Source organism: Poecilia formosa, unplaced genomic scaffold (assembly GCF_000485575.1).
Source record: "Poecilia formosa unplaced genomic scaffold, Poecilia_formosa-5.1.2 Scaffold80, whole genome shotgun sequence".
Lineage (NCBI taxonomy): Eukaryota > Metazoa > Chordata > Actinopteri > Cyprinodontiformes > Poeciliidae > Poecilia > Poecilia formosa.
In genome coordinates, this window is record NW_006800019.1 from 477,602 (window position 1) to 500,459 (window position 22,858).

A 22,858-nucleotide genomic window follows, 5' to 3' on the forward strand; every position below is an offset into this window, starting at 1 on the left:
GTACCCAGAGAGAGTTGAAGCATGCACAGGGAGAACATGCAGAAGGACCTCAGGCAGGGATTTGAACGCAGGACCTTCTTGTTGTAACTGTGCCTCACTTTGCACCCTATTGCAACAACATCATGAATATGCATATTGGTTGCCTTTGAGAAGTCTCAGAGACAAGGTAATAATCAAACCTTCCAAGAAAATATGCATAGAGATTGCTATTTTTAGCAAAGCTAACCAAGAAAATGATTAATAGGAGTTGCTGTACGAAATTTATAGCAATTTTACCTTCTCTCTCTCTCTCTCTCTCTCTCTCTGTGTCTCACAGAGTGTAACATTGCCTCTACTCCTATAAATGATAAATGATCACACGCAGCTGAAAGGCCCACAAAATAGTTGCTGTTCTTTCATCTTCTAATATGAAAGTTTCTGAAGGGCAGCCAGAATCAGCAGGCCAAGGCAGTTACTGAAAAATGAAGATCAAAGTCAACCACAAAACTGTGATCTGTGCATCTCTACTTATAATGTTACTGCTTGAGTAAACTTTAAAAATACAAAGCAAAACGACTTCTTCCTTGAAATCCCTTTTCAGTGTAACAAGCCTTATTACTACTTGTATGCGTCCGTTACAGATCAGAGACCTCCAACTAGCTAAATTAATCCCAACTTCAACACCGTGTTTTGATAAACTCTTCAAAGGATTAACAAGATTCACGTATATGTGCATCAATATAGTCCCAGTTCCTTGTCAGAATTGAAATATTACTCTGCATTTCCCACTTTTTCTTACACAAGCACACACACACACACACACATCCTCCCACGCGAGATAGTGCTATCTATATACCCAGCTCCTCCCCCCAAAGGCATCCTAATCTTTTAATTGAATCTTTTGTAATTATAATGAAATAACTGCAGACTTGTATCGGAGAGAGAATTATCAGGCCAGAATGTGCCAGCGGTCACAGGCAACTCCTATTTCTTCGGCCACTGATGCTGAGATGTACAACCTTATTTTAATTAGCTCCTCAGATCACCTCCAAACAGCACATTGGGGAAAAAAAAAAAGGGGTGGGGGGACAAAGAGCGTGTGTGTGACTGTGGAAGTGTGTTAGAGACATTATTACTCAGGCTCATGAGAGTATCAAAATGAATATCCAAACTGTGCTGCGGAGAGGCCGAGCCACGGGCGTGTGCCGATGAGAAAAACACACTTTCCCTTTTTCTGACCCCTCGCAACTGCTAAGCGTGATTGCCTCATTCTTCTAGCAAATGAAAATTGACAGTGCAGGGGTTGGTGTGCATGGGCTCCCTCAAATGGCTTGCCTAGAAGTTGACTAATTCAGTTCTCATTGACATATGACTAAATCAGTGTCCATTATCCCTACGTGTGGGGCAGCTCAGATGTAGTACCAGCTCTGTGGCATAAGGCACTTAAGAGCATTACATGGGCCGGGGCTGGTTGAAAGGGTCCACTTTTCAGCGAGCCACACATGCAGCAACCCTGACAACTGGCCAGGCCGTAGCCTCTGACTAACCCCTGACATTGAGGTCTCCCTACTTGAGGACAAAAACAGGAAAACCTACCATGCACTTTTAAGTCAGCCGATTGTCCCTGGCTAACAGCCAGCGGCAGTGACACTTATCACCACTGCAGATTTACTGCCGGGACAACAGCTTACACTCATCTGCTGGAAGATTTAGTGGGACAAACATTTTTAGTCATAGAAAAATCACAATTTCCATCTATTTCTACCACGCTAGAGATTAAAACTATTTTTACTTGAGAAGAAAAAAAAAAAAAAAAAGAACGGTTTGATTCATTTTCAAGCGTCATGGCGGAGTCAAATGACTTCTCAGAAAAAAAAAAACAAACAAAAAAAATAAAACAGCACTTTAATTTGGTATGCAGGGATCATGCCTCTGTGAGTATGGCATAAGGACCCGGGCAGGTCCCTCTGTCGTGCTGCAGCTGGCTGAACTTAATGAGATATCAGACTCAAACATCAATTCATCAGCCTCATTGATGAGGACAATGAGGAGCAACCGCTTCAGCAAAGAGAGGCATTATGGCTTGTTGTGTGGCAATAGGGCAGCCTTGTTTACAAAGGTTACTGAGCGCAGAGGGTTTTGAAACAGTACACCAAACCAGCCTCCACTTGCTCTGCCAGACTTGGCTCTCCTGCCCTTGGGGTAGCTTCCTGGCACTTCTTTGCACCTTCGATTCGTGAGGGGGGGAGCAAAGAGTGAAAACTGAAATATAAAAAAAGTACATCTCTGTCATCTGAGGTGCCAACACTCTTTTAAATGCGTCCAAGTGTGATGGTGCATCAAAAAAAAAAAAAGAGAGAGGCCTGATTCAAATAAACAAATCTCATCTTGTTATGATCTGGGATTTGCTTAGCTGTAGCGGAGCAGGCTGGGGCTGGCTTGAGTCCCCTCTGGCCTCAGCCTCCGATGACAGGGCATCTGTCTTCATTAAAGCTCAGCCAGTGTGCATGACGGCCACTGAAATGCTGGTGTCTTCACGATTAATGAAGACAGATGACTCCCCCCACCGAGACGCAGTAACAAGGAACAAAAAGCAGAAGGACAAGCTCGCAGAAGAAAGCAAGGAAGAAAAAAGAAAAAGAAAAGTCCCCCATCACCTCCAGCTTTTCGTACATTCTTGAATGCTTTCCACTCCACTATCATAACTGGCTCTTCCCCCCCCCCCACTTACACCTATTGTGTTTTTTTCCCCCCAACTATCACACACTCACACGGCAGTAGTCGCCACACCGAAGGTTGTAGAAAAATGGACCCCAGTTGGCTTAAGTGACAGAGGCGTTTCTCAAGTCCGACAGAGCAACAACAGGGAAATAGAGAGAGCGGAGAGAGCTGGCCTCTTTGCTTTGTCAGGACTGTGTGTGTGCTCCCATTTCTTCATTAATTTATTCCCTAAATAATTCATCAGCTTATTAATTCGAGGCTGTTTGGCTTTCCATAAGCGTAAACCAAATCCCTGACCCACAAAGGCTACAGGAGGCAGGTCAAAACTCCCAAAGACAGCATTGCTTTAGGAAAGTGACATGAGGCACGGAAGGGAATAGTTTTTGAAGAGGAATTTGCTTCCTGTCGCTCTACTTTGACAAGGCAAGTTCAAACCTCAAGTGGCTCTTATTGTGACTGGAACTTGACTCTCATGAGGTCACCAAAGTAAATAAACACAGCCAACCCGTTCAATGTAGCATCCCGGTGGAAAGTTTCTGTCTTAATCTCCGAGCAGCCAAAAGCTGGCTGCTAAGAGAGAAAAGGAAAGAAGAGACTGTCTGTCCCAGTCTTTTCCTGTCCTGCTCTGCAGCCCCCTGACAGCAGCCCCCTCAGTCGAGCCCTGAGGGGTAAACAAGACAGCAACAAGAAGGAGTGTGTTTGTGTCTGTGTGCGTGAGAGAGAGACACAGAGAGAGAGAGAGAACTAGAAAGAATGGAGTGTGTCACACATGAAGCCAAGCTGGAAGCCACTTACACTGAACACTGGCACTGCCCGTCCAGGCGAAGGGGTCCAAAGCCGGGAAGAAGGGGCTCGCCTTCCGCAGCATGCACGCACCGCGGCTGGTGACATCATAGAGCTGACGGGGGCCCATTCCCAGGGCTTCCATGCAGTCAAACATGTTTGCCCCCCCAACCCTCAGCACAAATCACTACGAGGCTCAGTCCTGCCCGCCTGCCTGCCGCTCCTGTCCTGCTTCCACTGCTCACGTCACTCACCGACGCAGTGACAACAACACAGCCCGTCGGAGCTATCTGGACCCGCTTCCCTCCCCTTTCAACTTCTCCCTCGCTGTCACTCTCCGTCCCTCCTGCAGATGCCGAGCTTCCACCCCCCCGCTTTTTTTTTTTTTTTCCCGTCCCGGCTGGAATGCAGATCTGGTTCCTGAGGGCTGATCTCTGCCTCTCTGCTTTCCCCCCCTCCCCTGCTCGGTGCGCTGTAACAGACCTAAATAACAGCCTCTCAGAGTTCTCGCTGAGCCCCAGACACGGCGGAGTGAACCAACTGCCTAGGCATGACGCTCTGAGAGGGGGGTGGAGAGAGTCGGAGAGAATGCCAGAGGAGGCGGGGAGCAGAGGAACCAAAAGGAGGGGAGGGGGAGGAGTGATGGGTGCTGTCCGGCAGCGGCGCTTGCACGAAAGGCGCAACCGATCTGCTCAAAGGGCAAAACTTTATCGCCATGCCTGTCCCGCGTTCGTGCTTGATGCAAAACAAACACCCCCTTCTTCGCAAGCATCTTCAGTTCAGATCTGCTTCACACGGCACCTCCCCAAGTTTTCTGCGGTAAATATGAGCCCCTTTTCTCTCTCCCCCTCCCCATTGCCCCCCCGTCTCTAATCATAACCATATTAAAGCCCCAGCCACAGGCCTGGTGTGTATGTGCTCGTCAAAGAGAGAGTACGAGACATAGAAAGAGAGAGAGAGAAAGAAAGGAAGAACATTGTGATGTGGCTGAACCCAGAAACCAGATGCCAGGGGGGAGAGGAGAGGAAAGGAGAGGGGTGGGGGGGAGTTGAGAATCTCTCCCTCCTTCTTCTCTGTCTGCTCCAGGGAACAGAGGACGGGGCAGCGCTTTCTGCCTTTCCCCTCAGGAAGTACTTTTACAGTGATGAATGAGGGCTGCCTTGCTCAATCCCAGCAGTGCATTTACACAGACAAATACCTCCAATATACAAACACACCATGTGCTAGACACACTCCTCGCAGGCTCACTTGACCTCATTTGTGATTTATACCCGCCGAAGCTGACGCAAGGATGCGGACAGCACAGGACATGACGTCTGACGCGTCAAAAAGGAGGCCCTCCGGTCATTCGTGTTTCTGCCGCGAAGCGCTTGCCGTCTTCTCTCACGCTCGCCGTTCAAGAGTATCGATGAAAGCGATTCAATTTGAAAGAGCAGCAGCGCCCTCACAGCGATAGTAAATCAGGGGGAGGGAAATCAATAGGCAGTCCACGGTCAATAAAACAAGCCAGCCGCCGGTCCTAACTGTTGCTCAGCAGACTGACAGACTCTGGCTGGGCCAGAGCAAACATCCTGATACAATGGGAGATATGTGATAATAGAATAGGCTGACTCTGTGAGCTCTGCACATTCATCTCCACCCCTGTCAACCCGGCACAAGTGGTACAGCCCAGGAGGCAAAAAAAGACACCATTTCCTGTCAATCTGTGCTGCGGGCTACACTCTCCATAAACACACTGTGCCCTCACTCCTTTTCCCCCCTCCGTCCTTTCTTTCTCTCTTTCAGTCTAACACTTCACTCGTTCCCTGTCTGATGAAAGTAACCATGCTTATTTTTTTTTATTTTTTTTGTTTTGTTTTGCTTTTTTTTTTTTCATTTCTGGCCAGTTTGATCGATTTTCATTACGGTGTTTGTTGACCCAAAAGCGACTGCTCCGGCTCTGAGACGTCTGGTTTGTTTTCTTAAGTCGCCGCGTACAGAAAGTCGGACTCAAACGCAGGCCGCACACTAATCACGCAGACAGGCGCACATTTAAAGAGCTCTTTTGTTCCGTCTGACAGTAAACAGCATCAGCAGTTTTTATGCGTTTCTTCGTACAGCTGTCAGGTCATAAAAGCAGGCTTTATGACGACAAGAGCCAAAGCATTTAGGTTGGATGACAAACTGCTTCCATCAGTGATGTTGCAGCTTTTTTTCGCCTTCTTCTTTCGTTCCTGCCTCTCAGCTTTAAACCCCTTCGTTGATTGAGAGGCTAAAAGTTTGCCAGATTTTTTTTTTTTTTACAAATGTGTACGATGTGCATTTCTGCTTTTAAAAGTTGTCTCACAGCTGACATGAAAATTAGTTTGGAGTTCATTTCGTTTTCTGTCAGCCATGGGTATTTTGGTGACTGTGTTGTTGATCTAATTTATTAATTTGGGAGCTACTGTAAATGCAACCTTTTTCTTTTCCGGGAGGACTAACTCATGAGGGTTGTGATTAAAAGTGTAAATATCGCAATAAACTCTATCTTTATCCTAGAAATGTACAGTTTGGTTGGGTTTGTGATTCTTACTGCTGAAGTTTGTTTTTTTTTTTTTTCTTTCAGCGTTAGTTCCATGAAAGCATTAGGAAGTATCAGTATTTATATTTCTGATTTCATATTATGTGCTGTCTAGCTATTCAGTAGTAGTATTTATAAGTAGTATTACTACTTATAAATGGTGTACTGAACATAATATTTATATTAAAATGGATAAGTTTTGTTTTTAAGCAGTAAAAAAATGTTTTTAATCATCACTTTGATTGTTATCGCTATATCACAAAATGCTGTGAGAAAATTTCAAGTCCATATTGCTCTTGCCCTCTGTCAACCAACTTACACAATTATTAAATATGCATTCTTTTCCTCATCTTTTGTCTCCTTTCTGCCTTGCTTTTGTTTTTTTTTTCTTGCCCAGCAGCTAATTTCATCCAGGATTCTGGAAACCAAAAACTGGATAATCCCCAGGTGCTCAAAAAAGTTCTATGTAATAAATTTTTGGACTGGCGAGCTGCAACACTATCACTTTTTATCATGCTCTCACACTAGAGACTCCTCTGTTTTGTGTTTTTTTTTTGTTTGTTTTGTTTTGTTTTTTTTTTTTTTTAGATTTATGGAGCCTTGTCGATTTCTGTGTTTTTTAACATTTCTTTTGACGGTCTTTGAGGCGGTAACCGAGACCACTAGCCCCACAGGTTCCCGTCTTATTGGCAACTAGCTACGAGCTGTGCACGTCTTTCAGGGCTTTGGAGAGTTTGCAGAGCAAGTTTAGACATCTAATCTACACATACTCCATACTGCTGCTGACCCAGGTTGTTCCCTGCTTCCCCCTCCCTCCCTCTCCTTCCTCCCCTTCCTTCCCCAGCCAGAGAGGTTGAACTCCAGAAGAAACCCCCACAGGGCCACTAACTTTCCCCCCAAACTTATCCTGCCCTCCCTCTTTCTCTCCCCAAATCTGGCTCACAAGTCTCTCCATCTCTTTTTCCTTTAATTCTTTGGGGTTTTTCTCTCTCTCTCTCTCTCTCTCTCTCTCTCCCCTTCTGTTTCTGCGAATGCTCTCCATTTCATCAAGTTCCCCACGGCCATTTTTTCCTGACTGCGTGATTTGTTTTAGTTGACAAAGTTCTCTGTATTCATTTCTGGTTTTTGGAAATATCTCATTTTCACCAACTGCCAAATTGCTGGTCATTTTGTGTTGGCTCCTACCCTCGACTGAGTTTAATATGAGGAATTTAAAAAAGAAAGCACTTAAAATCTTTTTGAGCAGAAACAGCATTTTTTTTTATTTAGTTTCACAGAAAGGACAGCTGGACAAAGTCTGCATTCAGCAGCACGTGAGCAGCAGCCCAGGAAAATCAGGTTTACTACTGTCTGACACTCTGATGCCAATTACAGATAAGACATATACAACACATTGTTGCCACTTCCTCTGTATACAGTCATTCAGCTTTCAGCCAAACCGTAAAAAACTCAGTTTTGTGTGAGGTAATAAAGACGAGCCTCCACTTTAAAGCAGCATAGCGACTTTGAAAGAGGAATGTAGGCATTTTTATTTTTTTTTAATTTGGCAAGTGTCCACTTGCAGAAGCAGATCACTGGAGATGATGGGCTCAATTCCAACACAGTCAGACTGATGATATGCAAGAACCAGATTGCACTGACATTTATGAAAAGCCATACACTTTGTCTTTTTTACTAAACAGGAAAAATGCACGCCTAAACTTAAAATGCAGCATAAAATGCAGGTGCTGAACTTGTCAATATTTTTCTTCCAATGAAGATATTGACATAACATTATCAACTAATGTGGGTAATGACTGCACATACAAATGCATAGATGTGAAAATAAAGAGCTTAAAAAGCCAACACACTGAAACATGAGCACATATAGAAAGAAATCCCTCTCCTTAACAGGGCAAATTAATATGAGCTCATTCTGTCATTTTTTTTAATGACCTACAGAAAGGCTTCTCGTTCTAAGATATCACACAAGAGGCATGCCGTGATGGATAAAAGGACTCTCTCAAACCTTCTACAACCTTATTTTAGCAAATTGAGCTCATGCTGTTGGTTAAATATATAATAACCTACCAGATGTTACAGTGAGCACGGCTGTGGCTATAATGCGAAACAGAAAAGAGAGTAACTTTACCGAAAACACNACAAAGCCTGATATTAGAGTGAGAATTCTCACCCACACGCAGCAGTGAACAAGTCCTTCCCACAACTGCAGATGCTGAGTGGAAATCATTTACTCCCTCCTTCATTCATAAATCTATAATAAACAATGCACAGACAGACAGACAGCAAAGCTCATCATCTGAGTGATTTACGATCTGCATGCACATTGTGATTGGTTTCTTTTTTTTTTTCCTGGCAACAGAGGCAAGTCCCCTAAACTGGCACAAACACCCCGGACTCATATCAGATGTAGAAGTCGCTGGGAAACTTCTGCTCTGAGTGGCCCAGTGGAGCAATGATGCATATGAAAGTTTTTCACTCTTGCTTGGCAACCAACCGCCAACCAGTTGCCCAACCTTGCGCCGGGGCGGAGACTCCAAAAACTCTGACGAGAGCGTCTAGATTTAAGCCATTCTGTGATTCATTTCCTCCTCCAAGTTGTCGCAACAGGAAGTTAAGTGGGTAATTGGCATGTGGAACAGAAAGAAAGCTGTTGAACGTGTGCTCTTTTTGCTTGTGATTCACTGCTCTTAACATGCATGAATGCGCCGCTGACAGAGACAATCCGAACAGTTCTGTTGAGACAAAAGAGGAATGCGCTTTCTTTCTGGTTTGTTGTCTAGCTGTTTAATTCAGGTCTGATCGCAGGGCATTTACAGTAAACTCTCGATCAGCTACAGGTCATGCTAAAGAGGAAATATATTATCGGCTTGTTTGAAACCACTGAGGAGCATGTGCTGTTTTTCCCCTGTGCCTGCTCATGAGAGTGTGTCATGTGTGTGAGCGATAATGCCCCTCTTGTCTCTGCTTCAGAGAAATAACTTTCCACAGCGGCTCAATGAATCGATGAGTGTGTTAACATTGGTTTTATTACTTCGGAATTGTTGCCCTCATGCTGTAAAAGGAAGATAAATTCACACTTATAGTCACAGGCGTACAAAAAAAGAAGCAAAACAGCCAAAACTGGTGAAATTCTAACTTTTTGCAGTGCAAGCTAACTATCACAATTGTCTAATCTTATTTAAGCACAACAGTGTTTAAATGAAGTGTTTGATAATACTTACTTTATTATTATTATTATTATTATTATTATTATTATTTGAATAATTCCTAGCAATACATTTTTGTAGCATTTAGCGGCAGATGTCGGTTTGACCAGTCGCAGTCTCCTTCTAAGAAGATGTTTAATTGGGTTGTAGTTTGAATGAACATGTGGACATAGGAAAAGTTAGAATGTGTGGAAAGAGTCGCGGCTGAGAAAGTTTCTGCGAAAGAGCAAACATTAAATTATGCTTTTTCTTAGCTTAGCAACAGTGCTTATGCTAAAGTCAAACATGCAAGCAAGCCAGCCAGCCAGCTTGCATGAGCTACGAGGCAGCTCTTGCCAGTGAACGGTGCATCTCGGCTGTGGTTGTCTGGGAATAGATTTACATGCCTCCTTGTTAGAGCAGTTTAAAATGTCTGCAACCAGTCATGCAGCCTGTAGGCCAATCTATGAAGTAAGACAGGAAATAGTTCTTGAGTTATTGCCCTGTTGTGTCAATGCAGCTACCTAATAAAGACACTGTTAGGCTGGGAGACAACATTTGGCCATATTAGCATTTAAATAGTTTATCTGGTGAGATTCTGAATTTATGGTACATAACAGAAAAGGTGATTGAGAGAACAGAATCTGTAAGCAACATGAGAATAAAATGACAGGCAAACTTGCAACCAAAAGCAAAAATCTCAATTTACGTTTGAAAATTTTTAGAAGCTAGTTCACAGTTTGGCAGGAGTCTGGACTGGATTAGATGCCTACGACAACATTAACATTGTGAAATCAATCCTATTTGTTACTGTTTTACAAACATTTTTTGTTGGTATAAATAGCCTTAATTTATTAAGTGCATTTTCAAATTTGAAATTTAACGAATGTGTTCCAATGGGGATACAGAGGTTAACTTGTTCATTTCTTCCCAGAAACACCAGATTAAAATATCTACTCAAATACAACACCTGCATAGTCCACCTATTTTATTCATTAAACTATGTTTGTTTTATTTGGTTATGGAGATGCCTCGATATAAAATAAATTAAATAAAACAGAGAATTTTAACCACTAACCAGATAACCACTAGGTTCCCTACATGGTATCACATTTTTCTGTTTCCCAGTTCAACTTGATTATCAATAGTGACCGTATCTCTTGAACACAAACAAAGAGAAACACTTAAAAGTTGCACATGAGGGCATCCGTGAAATTCCCTGGTGCCATTCATCTTATCCCAAACTAGCAGCTACAAGCGCACAATTACAGGCTTGTCGGTTTGTGCACACCTGTTCCCCCTCACAGCCAAAGTATACAGGCAAAGACACGCTCGTGCCGAAATGAACACATAAATACACAAACAAATCATCTGATGCTGGCATATACAAATGAACTAATGCACCATTACCGCAAGGATGTTCATGGCAGTTGCTCATACACACACACTGGCAGAATTTGACTAATGTTTGAGGAAAAACAACTCCAACGGGCCTCCTCTATCCGTCCCCATCACTCTCCACTTCTGAGCTCAGATAATAGCTGTCCAACACCAGTCGCTCACCACTCCCGGCCCTGTGCCGTCGGCTGCGTAAACACAACCCATTCACACATACACAGAGCCAGGGCAGTCATGCTCTCCTGGATTTCCAGTCCCGGCCTACATTTTCTCATAACACTGCACCCCTCAGCAACATTTGAGCCTGGCTGTCAGTCAATAACATGTTGGCGACAGAACCGTTCTCCTCACATTTATCACGAGTGCTTAAATGTATGTGCTATAAACAGACCTTGCACATGCTCGCATATGCAACTCTCAGGTGTTTGTTCTAATAAAGCCCACACGCACACACAGAAAGTTTGCCAATTGCCCACGCCTTTGTTCATAGGAAAAACGTGGTTGGCAGCCAGAGAGCTGTTCTCAGTAAACAGCTACAATGGGAGCAGCCAGACATTGGGTGTAGGAGTGGGCTGCCACAATAACTTGAACCAACAAAACATTGTGAAAGAACTCCCAGTTTTACTCCAAACTCAAACATTTGGCCTCAAACATTTGGCAGGAATTCTCATATAATGTTACGGAATCAAGAAGTTTGTGAAACACACTTTTTCGGGGATCGGGGGGGAGAAGAACACACCACAAACTTCAGGAAAACACAAGCAACCAGTCCATGCTGTGGTTGATTGGTTTTATTTACAGCGGTGCGACTGACGCTGCGGAGAGGGCTATAAACTGCTTTTAGAGCAGAGGTGGATTCCAGCACGGACTTGAGGAATCCAGCCCTGGCACATTGTCTGTCTCTGCATTCGACATGCAGTCTGGGTGCCCACTGTCCCCCACAAAACAGACTTCTGAACACCACCACAGGTTAACATATGGGATTTTGCAAACAGACACAATCTGTGCAAGAACTAATTCACACCGTCTTGCTTATGCATAAGCAAAGCCTCACATAAAAATTAGATTAAGAAGAAGAAAAAAAAAAAAAACACTTTAGGCAACTGCAAGGATTGAGACTGTTTATTTATAGGCTGCTCTGCCCATTAATGGGCTTGGCTATTACTGTGGGGTGAGACAGATCTGCGAACGGGGAGGTGTGACACTGCCACTCAAATCAATCTGAAACAAAGGTCCTGAAGCTACAAAAATATTTTCCAGGCTGCAACAAACAATCAACCATTATCTAAAGCCCCTTATCCCTACAGGGTCTTGGGGTGTGGGGTGGGGGGCTGGTGCCTATTTTCAGCTGACATTGGGCGAGAGGCAGGGAACACCCTGGACAGCTCACCAGTACATCGCAGGGCAACATAGACACACACACTCACACCTAAGGACAATTAAGAGAGACCATTCAACCTAATGGTCTCTCTTAATGATTTTGGACTGTAGCAGGAAGCCGGAGTACCCAGAGAGAGTTGAAGCATGCACAGGGAGAACATGCAGAAGGACCTCAGGCAGGGATTTGAACGCAGGACCTTCTTGTTGTAACTGTGCCTCACTTTGCACCCTATTGCAACAACATCATGAATATGCATATTGGTTGCCTTTGAGAAGTCTCAGAGACAAGGTAATAATCAAACCTTCCAAGAAAATATGCATAGAGATTGCTATTTTTAGCAAAGCTAACCAAGAAAATGATTAATAGGAGTTGCTGTACGAAATTTATAGCAATTTTACCTTCTCTCTCTCTCTCTCTCTCTCTCTCTGTGTCTCACAGAGTGTAACATTGCCTCTACTCCTATAAATGATAAATGATCACACGCAGCTGAAAGGCCCACAAAATAGTTGCTGTTCTTTCATCTTCTAATATGAAAGTTTCTGAAGGGCAGCCAGAATCAGCAGGCCAAGGCAGTTACAGAAAAATGAAGATCAAAGTCAACCACAAAACTGTGACCTGTGCATCTCTACTTATAATGTTACTGCTTGAGTAAACTTTAAAAATACAAAGCAAAACGACTTCTTCCTTGAAATCCCTTTTCAGTGTAACAAGCCTTATTACTACTTGTATGCGTCCGTTACAGATCAGAGACCTCCAACTAGCTAAATTAATCCCAACTTCAACACCGTGTTTTGATAAACTCTTCAAAGGATTAACAAGATTCACGTATATGTGCATCAATATAGTCCCAGTTCCTTGTCAGAATTGAAATATTACTCTGCATTTCCCACTTTTTCTTACACAAGCACACACACACACACACACATCCTCCCACGCGAGATAGTGCTATCTATATACCCAGCTCCTCCCCCCAAAGGCATCCTAATCTTTTAATTGAATCTTTTGTAATTATAATGAAATAACTGCAGACTTGTATCGGAGAGAGAATTATCAGGCCAGAATGTGCCAGCGGTCACAGGCAACTCCTATTTCTTCGGCCACTGATGCTGAGATGTACAACCTTATTTTAATTAGCTCCTCAGATCACCTCCAAACAGCACATTGGGGAAAAAAAAAAAGGGGTGGGGGGACAAAGAGCGTGTGTGTGACTGTGGAAGTGTGTTAGAGACATTATTACTCAGGCTCATGAGAGTATCAAAATGAATATCCAAACTGTGCTGCGGAGAGGCCGAGCCACGGGCGTGTGCCGATGAGAAAAACACACTTTCCCTTTTTCTGACCCCTCGCAACTGCTAAGCGTGATTGCCTCATTCTTCTAGCAAATGAAAATTGACAGTGCAGGGGTTGGTGTGCATGGGCTCCCTCAAATGGCTTGCCTAGAAGTTGACTAATTCAGTTCTCATTGACATATGACTAAATCAGTGTCCATTATCCCTACGTGTGGGGCAGCTCAGATGTAGTACCAGCTCTGTGGCATAAGGCACTTAAGAGCATTACATGGGCCGGGGCTGGTTGAAAGGGTCCACTTTTCAGCGAGCCACACATGCAGCAACCCTGACAACTGGCCAGGCCGTAGCCTCTGACTAACCCCTGACATTGAGGTCTCCCTACTTGAGGACAAAAACAGGAAAACCTACCATGCACTTTTAAGTCAGCCGATTGTCCCTGGCTAACAGCCAGCGGCAGTGACACTTATCACCACTGCAGATTTACTGCCGGGACAACAGCTTACACTCATCTGCTGGAAGATTTAGTGGGACAAACATTTTTAGTCATAGAAAAATCACAATTTCCATCTATTTCTACCACGCTAGAGATTAAAACTATTTTTACTTGAGAAGAAAAAAAAAAAAAAAAAGAACGGTTTGATTCATTTTCAAGCGTCATGGCGGAGTCAAATGACTTCTCAGAAAAAAAAAAACAAACAAAAAAAATAAAACAGCACTTTAATTTGGTATGCAGGGATCATGCCTCTGTGAGTATGGCATAAGGACCCGGGCAGGTCCCTCTGTCGTGCTGCAGCTGGCTGAACTTAATGAGATATCAGACTCAAACATCAATTCATCAGCCTCATTGATGAGGACAATGAGGAGCAACCGCTTCAGCAAAGAGAGGCATTATGGCTTGTTGTGTGGCAATAGGGCAGCCTTGTTTACAAAGGTTACTGAGCGCAGAGGGTTTTGAAACAGTACACCAAACCAGCCTCCACTTGCTCTGCCAGACTTGGCTCTCCTGCCCTTGGGGTAGCTTCCTGGCACTTCTTTGCACCTTCGATTCGTGAGGGGGGGAGCAAAGAGTGAAAACTGAAATATAAAAAAAGTACATCTCTGTCATCTGAGGTGCCAACGCTCTTTTAAATGCGTCCAAGTGTGATGGTGCATCAAAAAAAAAAAAAAAGAGAGGCCTGATTCAAATAAACAAATCCCATCTTGTTATGATCTGGGATTTGCTTAGCTGTAGCGGAGCAGGCTGGGGCTGGCTTGAGTCCCCTCTGGCCTCAGCCTCCGATGACAGGGCATCTGTCTTCATTAAAGCTCAGCCAGTGTGCATGACGGCCACTGAAATGCTGGTGTCTTCACGATTAATGAAGACAGATGACTCCCCCCACCGAGACGCAGTAACAAGGAACAAAAAGCAGAAGGACAAGCTCGCAGAAGAAAGCAAGGAATAAAAAAGAAAAAGAAAGGTCCCCCATCACCTCCAGCTTTTCGTACATTCTTGAATGCTTTCCACTCCACTATCATAACTGGCTCTTCCCCCCCCCCCACTTACACCTATTGTGTTTTTTTCCCCCCAACTATCACACACTCACACGGCAGTAGTCGCCACACCGAAGGTTGTAGAAAAATGGACCCCAGTTGGCTTAAGTGACAGAGGCGTTTCTCAAGTCCGACAGAGCAACAACAGGGAAATAGAGAGAGCGGAGAGAGCTGGCCTCTTTGCTTTGTCAGGACTGTGTGTGTGCTCCCATTTCTTCATTAATTTATTCCCTAAATAATTCATCAGCTTATTAATTCGAGGCTGTTTGGCTTTCCATAAGCGTAAACCAAATCCCTGACCCACAAAGGCTACAGGAGGCAGGTCAAAACTCCCAAAGACAGCATTGCTTTAGGAAAGTGACATGAGGCACGGAAGGGAATAGTTTTTGAAGAGGAATTTGCTTCCTGTCGCTCTACTTTGACAAGGCAAGTTCAAACCTCAAGTGGCTCTTATTGTGACTGGAACTTGACTCTCATGAGGTCACCAAAGTAAATAAACACAGCCAACCCGTTCAATGTAGCATCCCGGTGGAAAGTTTCTGTCTTAATCTCCGAGCAGCCAAAAGCTGGCTGCTAAGAGAGAAAAGGAAAGAAGAGACTGTCTGTCCCAGTCTTTTCCTGTCCTGCTCTGCAGCCCCCTGACAGCAGCCCCCTCAGTCGAGCCCTGAGGGGTAAACAAGACAGCAACAAGAAGGAGTGTGTTTGTGTCTGTGTGCGTGAGAGAGAGACACAGAGAGAGAGAGAGAACTAGAAAGAATGGAGTGTGTCACACATGAAGCCAAGCTGGAAGCCACTTACACTGAACACTGGCACTGCCCGTCCAGGCGAAGGGGTCCAAAGCCGGGAAGAAGGGGCTCGCCTTCCGCAGCATGCACGCACCGCGGCTGGTGACATCATAGAGCTGACGGGGGCCCATTCCCAGGGCTTCCATGCAGTCAAACATGTTTGCCCCCCCAACCCTCAGCACAAATCACTACGAGGCTCAGTCCTGCCCGCCTGCCTGCCGCTCCTGTCCTGCTTCCACTGCTCACGTCACTCACCGACGCAGTGACAACAACACAGCCCGTCGGAGCTATCTGGACCCGCTTCCCTCCCCTTTCAACTTCTCCCTCGCTGTCACTCTCCGTCCCTCCTGCAGATGCCGAGCTTCCACCCCCCCGCTTTTTTTTTTTTTTTCCCGTCCCGGCTGGAATGCAGATCTGGTTCCTGAGGGCTGATCTCTGCCTCTCTGCTTTCCCCCCCTCCCCTGCTCGGTGCGCTGTAACAGACCTAAATAACAGCCTCTCAGAGTTCTCGCTGAGCCCCAGACACGGCGGAGTGAACCAACTGCCTAGGCATGACGCTCTGAGAGGGGGGTGGAGAGAGTCGGAGAGAATGCCAGAGGAGGCGGGGAGCAGAGGAACCAAAAGGAGGGGAGGGGGAGGAGTGATGGGTGCTGTCCGGCAGCGGCGCTTGCACGAAAGGCGCAACCGATCTGCTCAAAGGGCAAAACTTTATCGCCATGCCTGTCCCGCGTTCGTGCTTGATGCAAAACAAACACCCCCTTCTTCGCAAGCATCTTCAGTTCAGATCTGCTTCACACGGCACCTCCCCAAGTTTTCTGCGGTAAATATGAGCCCCTTTTCTCTCTCCCCCTCCCCATTGCCCCCCCGTCTCTAATCATAACCATATTAAAGCCCCAGCCACAGGCCTGGTGTGTATGTGCTCGTCAAAGAGAGAGTACGAGACATAGAAAGAGAGAGAGAGAAAGAAAGGAAGAACATTGTGATGTGGCTGAACCCAGAAACCAGATGCCAGGGGGGAGAGGAGAGGAAAGGAGAGGGGTGGGGGGGAGTTGAGAATCTCTCCCTCCTTCTTCTCTGTCTGCTCCAGGGAACAGAGGACGGGGCAGCGCTTTCTGCCTTTCCCCTCAGGAAGTACTTTTACAGTGATGAATGAGGGCTGCCTTGCTCAATCCCAGCAGTGCATTTACACAGACAAATACCTCCAATATACAAACACACCATGTGCTAGACACACTCCTCGCAGGCTCACTTGACCTCATTTGTGATTTATACCCGCCGAAGCTGACGCAAGGATGCGGACAGCACAGGACATGACGTCTGACGCGTCAAAAAGGAGGCCCTCCGGTCATTCGTGTTTCTGCCGCGAAGCGCTTGCCGTCTTCTCTCACGCTCGCCGTTCAAGAGTATCGATGAAAGCGATTCAATTTGAAAGAGCAGCAGCGCCCTCACAGCGATAGTAAATCAGGGGGAGGGAAATCAATAGGCAGTCCACGGTCAATAAAACAAGCCAGCCGCCGGTCCTAACTGTTGCTCAGCAGACTGACAGACTCTGGCTGGGCCAGAGCAAACATCCTGATACAATGGGAGATATGTGATAATAGAATAGGCTGACTCTGTGAGCTCTGCACATTCATCTCCACCCCTGTCAACCCGGCACAAGTGGTACAGCCCAGGAGGCAAAAAAAGACACCATTTCCTGTCAATCTGTGCTGCGGGCTACACTCTCCATAAACACACTGTGCCCTCACTCCTTTTCCCCCCTCCGTCCTTTCTTTCTCTCTTTCAGTCTAACACTTCACTCGTTCCCTGTCTGATGAAAGTAACCATGCTTATTTTTTTTTATTTTTTTTGTTTTGTTTTGCTTTTTTTTTTTTCATTTCTGGCCAGTTTGATCGATTTTCATTACGGTGTTTGTTGACCCAAAAGCGACTGCTCCGGCTCTGAGACGTCTGGTTTGTTTTCTTAAGTCGCCGCGTACAGAAAGTCGGACTCAAACGCAGGCCGCACACTAATCACGCAGACAGGCGCACATTTAAAGAGCTCTTTTGTTCCGTCTGACAGTAAACAGCATCAGCAGTTTTTATGCGTTTCTTCGTACAGCTGTCAGGTCATAAAAGCAGGCTTTATGACGACAAGAGCCAAAGCATTTAGGTTGGATGACAAACTGCTTCCATCAGTGATGTTGCAGCTTTTTTTCGCCTTCTTCTTTCGTTCCTGCCTCTCAGCTTTAAACCCCTTCGTTGATTGAGAGGCTAAAAGTTTGCCAGATTTTTTTTTTTTTTACAAATGTGTACGATGTGCATTTCTGCTTTTAAAAGTTGTCTCACAGCTGACATGAAAATTAGTTTGGAGTTCATTTCGTTTTCTGTCAGCCATGGGTATTTTGGTGACTGTGTTGTTGATCTAATTTATTAATTTGGGAGCTACTGTAAATGCAACCTTTTTCTTTTCCGGGAGGACTAACTCATGAGGGTTGTGATTAAAAGTGTAAATATCGCAATAAACTCTATCTTTATCCTAGAAATGTACAGTTTGGTTGGGTTTGTGATTCTTACTGCTGAAGTTTGTTTTTTTTTTTTTTCTTTCAGCGTTAGTTCCATGAAAGCATTAGGAAGTATCAGTATTTATATTTCTGATTTCATATTATGTGCTGTCTAGCTATTCAGTAGTAGTATTTATAAGTAGTATTACTACTTATAAATGGTGTACTGAACATAATATTTATATTAAAATGGATAAGTTTTGTTTTTAAGCAGTAAAAAAATGTTTTTAATCATCACTTTGATTGTTATCGCTATATCACAAAATGCTGTGAGAAAATTTCAAGTCCATATTGCTCTTGCCCTCTGTCAACCAACTTACACAATTATTAAATATGCATTCTTTTCCTCATCTTTTGTCTCCTTTCTGCCTTGCTTTTGTTTTTTTTTTCTTGCCCAGCAGCTAATTTCATCCAGGATTCTGGAAACCAAAAACTGGATAATCCCCAGGTGCTCAAAAAAGTTCTATGTAATAAATTTTTGGACTGGCGAGCTGCAATACTATCACTTTTTATCATGCTCTCACACTAGAGACTCCTCTGTTTTGTGTTTTTTTTTTTGTTTGTTTTGTTTTTTTATTTATTTTTTTTTTAGATTTATGGAGCCTTGTCGATTTCTGTGTTTTTTAACATTTCTTTTGACGGTCTTTGAGGCGGTAACCGAGACCACTAGCCCCACAGGTTCCCGTCTTATTGGCAACTAGCTACGAGCTGTGCACGTCTTTCAGGGCTTTGGAGAGTTTGCAGAGCAAGTTTAGACATCTAATCTACACATACTCCATACTGCTGCTGACCCAGGTTGTTCCCTGCTTCCCCCTCCCTCCCTCTCCTTCCTCCCCTTCCTTCCCCAGCCAGAGAGGTTGAACTCCAGAAGAAACCCCCACAGGGCCACTAACTTTCCCCCCAAACTTATCCTGCCCTCCCTCTTTCTCTCCCCAAATCTGGCTCACAAGTCTCTCCATCTCTTTTTCCTTTAATTCTTTGGGGTTTTTCTCTCTCTCTCTCTCTCTCTCTCTCTCTCCCCTTCTGTTTCTGCGAATGCTCTCCATTTCATCAAGTTCCCCACGGCCATTTTTTCCTGACTGCGTGATTTGTTTTAGTTGACAAAGTTCTCTGTATTCATTTCTGGTTTTTGGAAATATCTCATTTTCACCAACTGCCAAATTGCTGGTCATTTTGTGTTGGCTCCTACCCTCGACTGAGTTTAATATGAGGAATTTAAAAAAGAAAGCAGTTAAAATCTTTTTGAGCAGAAACAGCATTTTTTTTTATTTAGTTTCACAGAAAGGACAGCTGGACAAAGTCTGCATTCAGCAGCACGTGAGCAGCAGCCCAGGAAAATCAGGTTTACTACTGTCTGACACTCTGATGCCAATTACAGATAAGACATATACAACACATTGTTGCCACTTCCTCTGTATACAGTCATTCAGCTTTCAGCCAAACCGTAAAAAACTCAGTTTTGTGTGAGGTAATAAAGACGAGCCTCCACTTTAAAGCAGCATAGCGACTTTGAAAGAGGAATGTAGGCATTTTTATTTTTTTTAATTTGGCAAGTGTCCACTTGCAGAAGCAGATCACTGGAGATGATGGGCTCAATTCCAACACAGTCAGACTGATGATATGCAAGAACCAGATTGCACTGACATTTATGAAAAGCCATACACTTTGTCTTTTTTACTAAACAGGAAAAATGCACGCCTAAACTTAAAATGCAGCATAAAATGCAGGTGCTGAACTTGTCAATATTTTTCTTCCAATGAAGATATTGACATAACATTATCAACTAATGTGGGTAATGACTGCACATACAAATGCATAGATGTGAAAATAAAGAGCTTAAAAAGCCAACACACTGAAACATGAGCACATATAGAAAGAAATCCCTCTCCTTAACAGGGCAAATTAATATGAGCTCATTCTGTCATTTTTTTTAATGACCTACAGAAAGGCTTCTCGTTCTAAGATATCACACAAGAGGCATGCCGTGATGGATAAAAGGACTCTCACAAACCTTCTACAACCTTATTTTAGCAAATTGAGCTCATGCTGTTGGTTAAATATATAATAACCTACCAGATGTTACAGTGAGCACGGCTGTGGCTATAATGCGAAACAGAAAAGAGAGTAACTTTACCGAAAACACACCACCATGGTGCGCTCAATGAAAGAATTTTTTACAAGAGAATAAAAAAATATTAGAATAGTTACTGAAGAGTCAGACGAGTCTCAGAAAGACACTGATTTGGAAAATACAGTTAAAAAAACCAACAACCTTAAAGTAGTGTGCAGCCAGATTCTCTACGCCTGCTCACTGCACAACACTCTAATGCTGAAGAAAAAGCTTCTGAAGCATGTCAAAATGTGGAGAAATGCAACCTGGTGAGACGAGACAAAAGTTTTCACTCACTGGATGTCATTCCACATGGCATGTTTTGAACAGAAATGCCTTTGGACATTGCACTGAAAACCTTGAAAACCTGAACTTTGGAGTTGACAAGATGATTAAAGTATAATGGAACTATTTCCAGGAAATGGCACAGCCCGACGTCTTATAATTTAAGAATGAGTGGCGAGAAGAAATAAAGATGCAAGAATGTCCCGGTTAATCACCTGATAAAAGTCCAGTTGTAAATCTATGCATGCAAAGAGTTTCTTCATACAGGAGATATCCTGAATCAAACAAAGGCCTTAACTTAAATATTAAATACATTTCAGTAAGTGTCTCTAGTATCCATTGATCAAGGATGGATGATTGATGTCTATATATGTTGAATATGTTGGGTTGCTACCAACATCTGCACGTCTTTCAAATTAATAAATATATTACTAATATATTTATTGAGATAAACAGTGGCATTTTTTTGATAAAGTACTTATTTCCTTTTACGTTTTTTTTGTCCACAAAAACATTCAAAAAAACATAAAACCGCACTATTGCTGTTGAATTTTGCAATGACGATATTGATTATGATAACAACACATTTTTCTGACTATTTTCTTCCTTTCCTATCATCAGGACATCCCCGCTAGTCTCTCTCAGCTTTCTGTTCTTAATCACTGTAAGCATTAAGGACAGTGAGAGTTCATTCAAATTGCCAAATAAATGATGGAAAAGGAGAATTTTAAAGCATGGAGCCAGAAACATTAAACACACCGCATATTCCATCTAATCAGTCCTTTTTGATTGCAACATATACACACATTGATAGTGCAGCGATGATGACAAGTGAGTATGTTGTGCAGCTTTAATGTAGTCCAAGTGTTCTTTTGTAAAATTTTTTGCTTAATGTACAGCCTTCACATTTACACATAGCAAAAACCTTTACCCAGTCATCAGCCTCATTCTCATCTATCTGTAGAGAAAGTGTCGCACTGCTGATAAAGACAGAGAGGGAGAGAGAGAGAGGGAGTGGGAGAGAGAGCTCTAGTCTTATAAGCTGCCATGTTTGCCTCAGTTCACATGCTGGTCCCACCACAACGCTACTTTTCAGACAGCTATCAGCCTTGGCCATCTTTCAGAGAAGTATTTTCCACTCTTTCTCTGCCTCTATCTGCCTTGCTATGACCTTATGTTGCCCATGTTTTTTTTGTTGTTTTTTTGTTTCTTTTGCAGGAGAAGTGACAGATCTCATTGGTGTTCAGCCAAAGCACCCCAACCCCAACACACCCGCTCCCCCACGGCCCCACACACACACACACGTACTGTTCCCATGGACTCACCCACCACACCTTGAAAAACTCAGCCCTTCGTTCTCGCCCTTGCACATTCACTTCACTGCGTTTGCTCTCAAAAGGCCCGGCTGAAAACATACCCCTCCCATTTTTAATAGTAGCCTCTTTATCTTCATCTGTCATCGTGTCTAAGCTGTAGAACACTCCGCTGCCTCTGGCTCACCAGAAACCCCCCGCCCCCCTGCAGACTTTTCGAACTCGCAGGCGAGGATCAGGCACACTCGAGAGCGTGCGCTGTCTTGACTCATGTAAAAGCTGGAAGACGCTTACAGAATTCAGGGAAAGTTGGCTCGAGATAGCACAAAAAATAAAAGAAGATGAAAAAGTAAAGACAAAAATCAGAAGAGGAATTTTAAAAAGGCAAGGACATTTTAAACGAAAGGATTTGAATGGATAAAATCCGAGCAGCAAATAGTCAGTGCAAACTACATCTTGGTTGGTGGGAGAAGATGTGGTAATATTCGAGGGAGAATAAAAGCTGGCAGCAACATTCCGACCAATTACTTTTGCCGAGTCATTAAATTGTCATCAAAACTTTTTTCCATTCCATATGTGGACATTGATAGTTTTACTATCAGTGAAAAACGATCGTTCCCTAGTAGAAAACAGCAACATGCGAAACTCTGAAGCTTAACATTGCAAAAAAAATTGTAATAACACTCCATTGAAAAAAAAAGCATTTTGAATAGAAGTCGGTGGCACACAAGAAAACAGTCAAATGGACAATCGCTCTCTTTAGTTTAAAATATGTACAAAAGACTTGTAGGAAGGAAAGAACGGTAAATTTCATCCTAAAACACAAAAACAGACAATTTTACACACACAAAGAAAGTAATAAAAAATGTAATATACAACAAAATTCTTCAGAACGTGTCTTGCTCTCTTTTTCACTAACTAAATGCCCTTTAATTTTTTTTTTGATGAATACTCAGAACCGCATCTTATTAAAAACCATATATTCTTCATTACTCTTTTTATTAATTTTTTT

General features: G+C 43.6%; 1 protein-coding gene across 3 annotated transcripts in view; it reads right to left on the reverse strand.

Moving 5' to 3' along the window:
- The window catches only part of rarga (retinoic acid receptor gamma a), a 68,927-nt gene that overhangs the window by 19,995 nt on the left and 26,074 nt on the right, over positions 1 to 22,858 (reverse strand). The window contains exon 1 of one of the 3 annotated variants that reach the window (XM_007556560.2): positions 3,496 to 4,069. The exons of the other annotated variants lie outside the window; for them this stretch is intronic. Coding sequence (XP_007556622.1) covers positions 3,496 to 3,640 — 145 coding nt within the window. The 5' untranslated portion in view covers positions 3,641 to 4,069. Of the gene's footprint in view, positions 1 to 3,495; positions 4,070 to 22,858 lie in introns of those variants that run through there. 3 annotated transcript variants of the gene reach the window in all.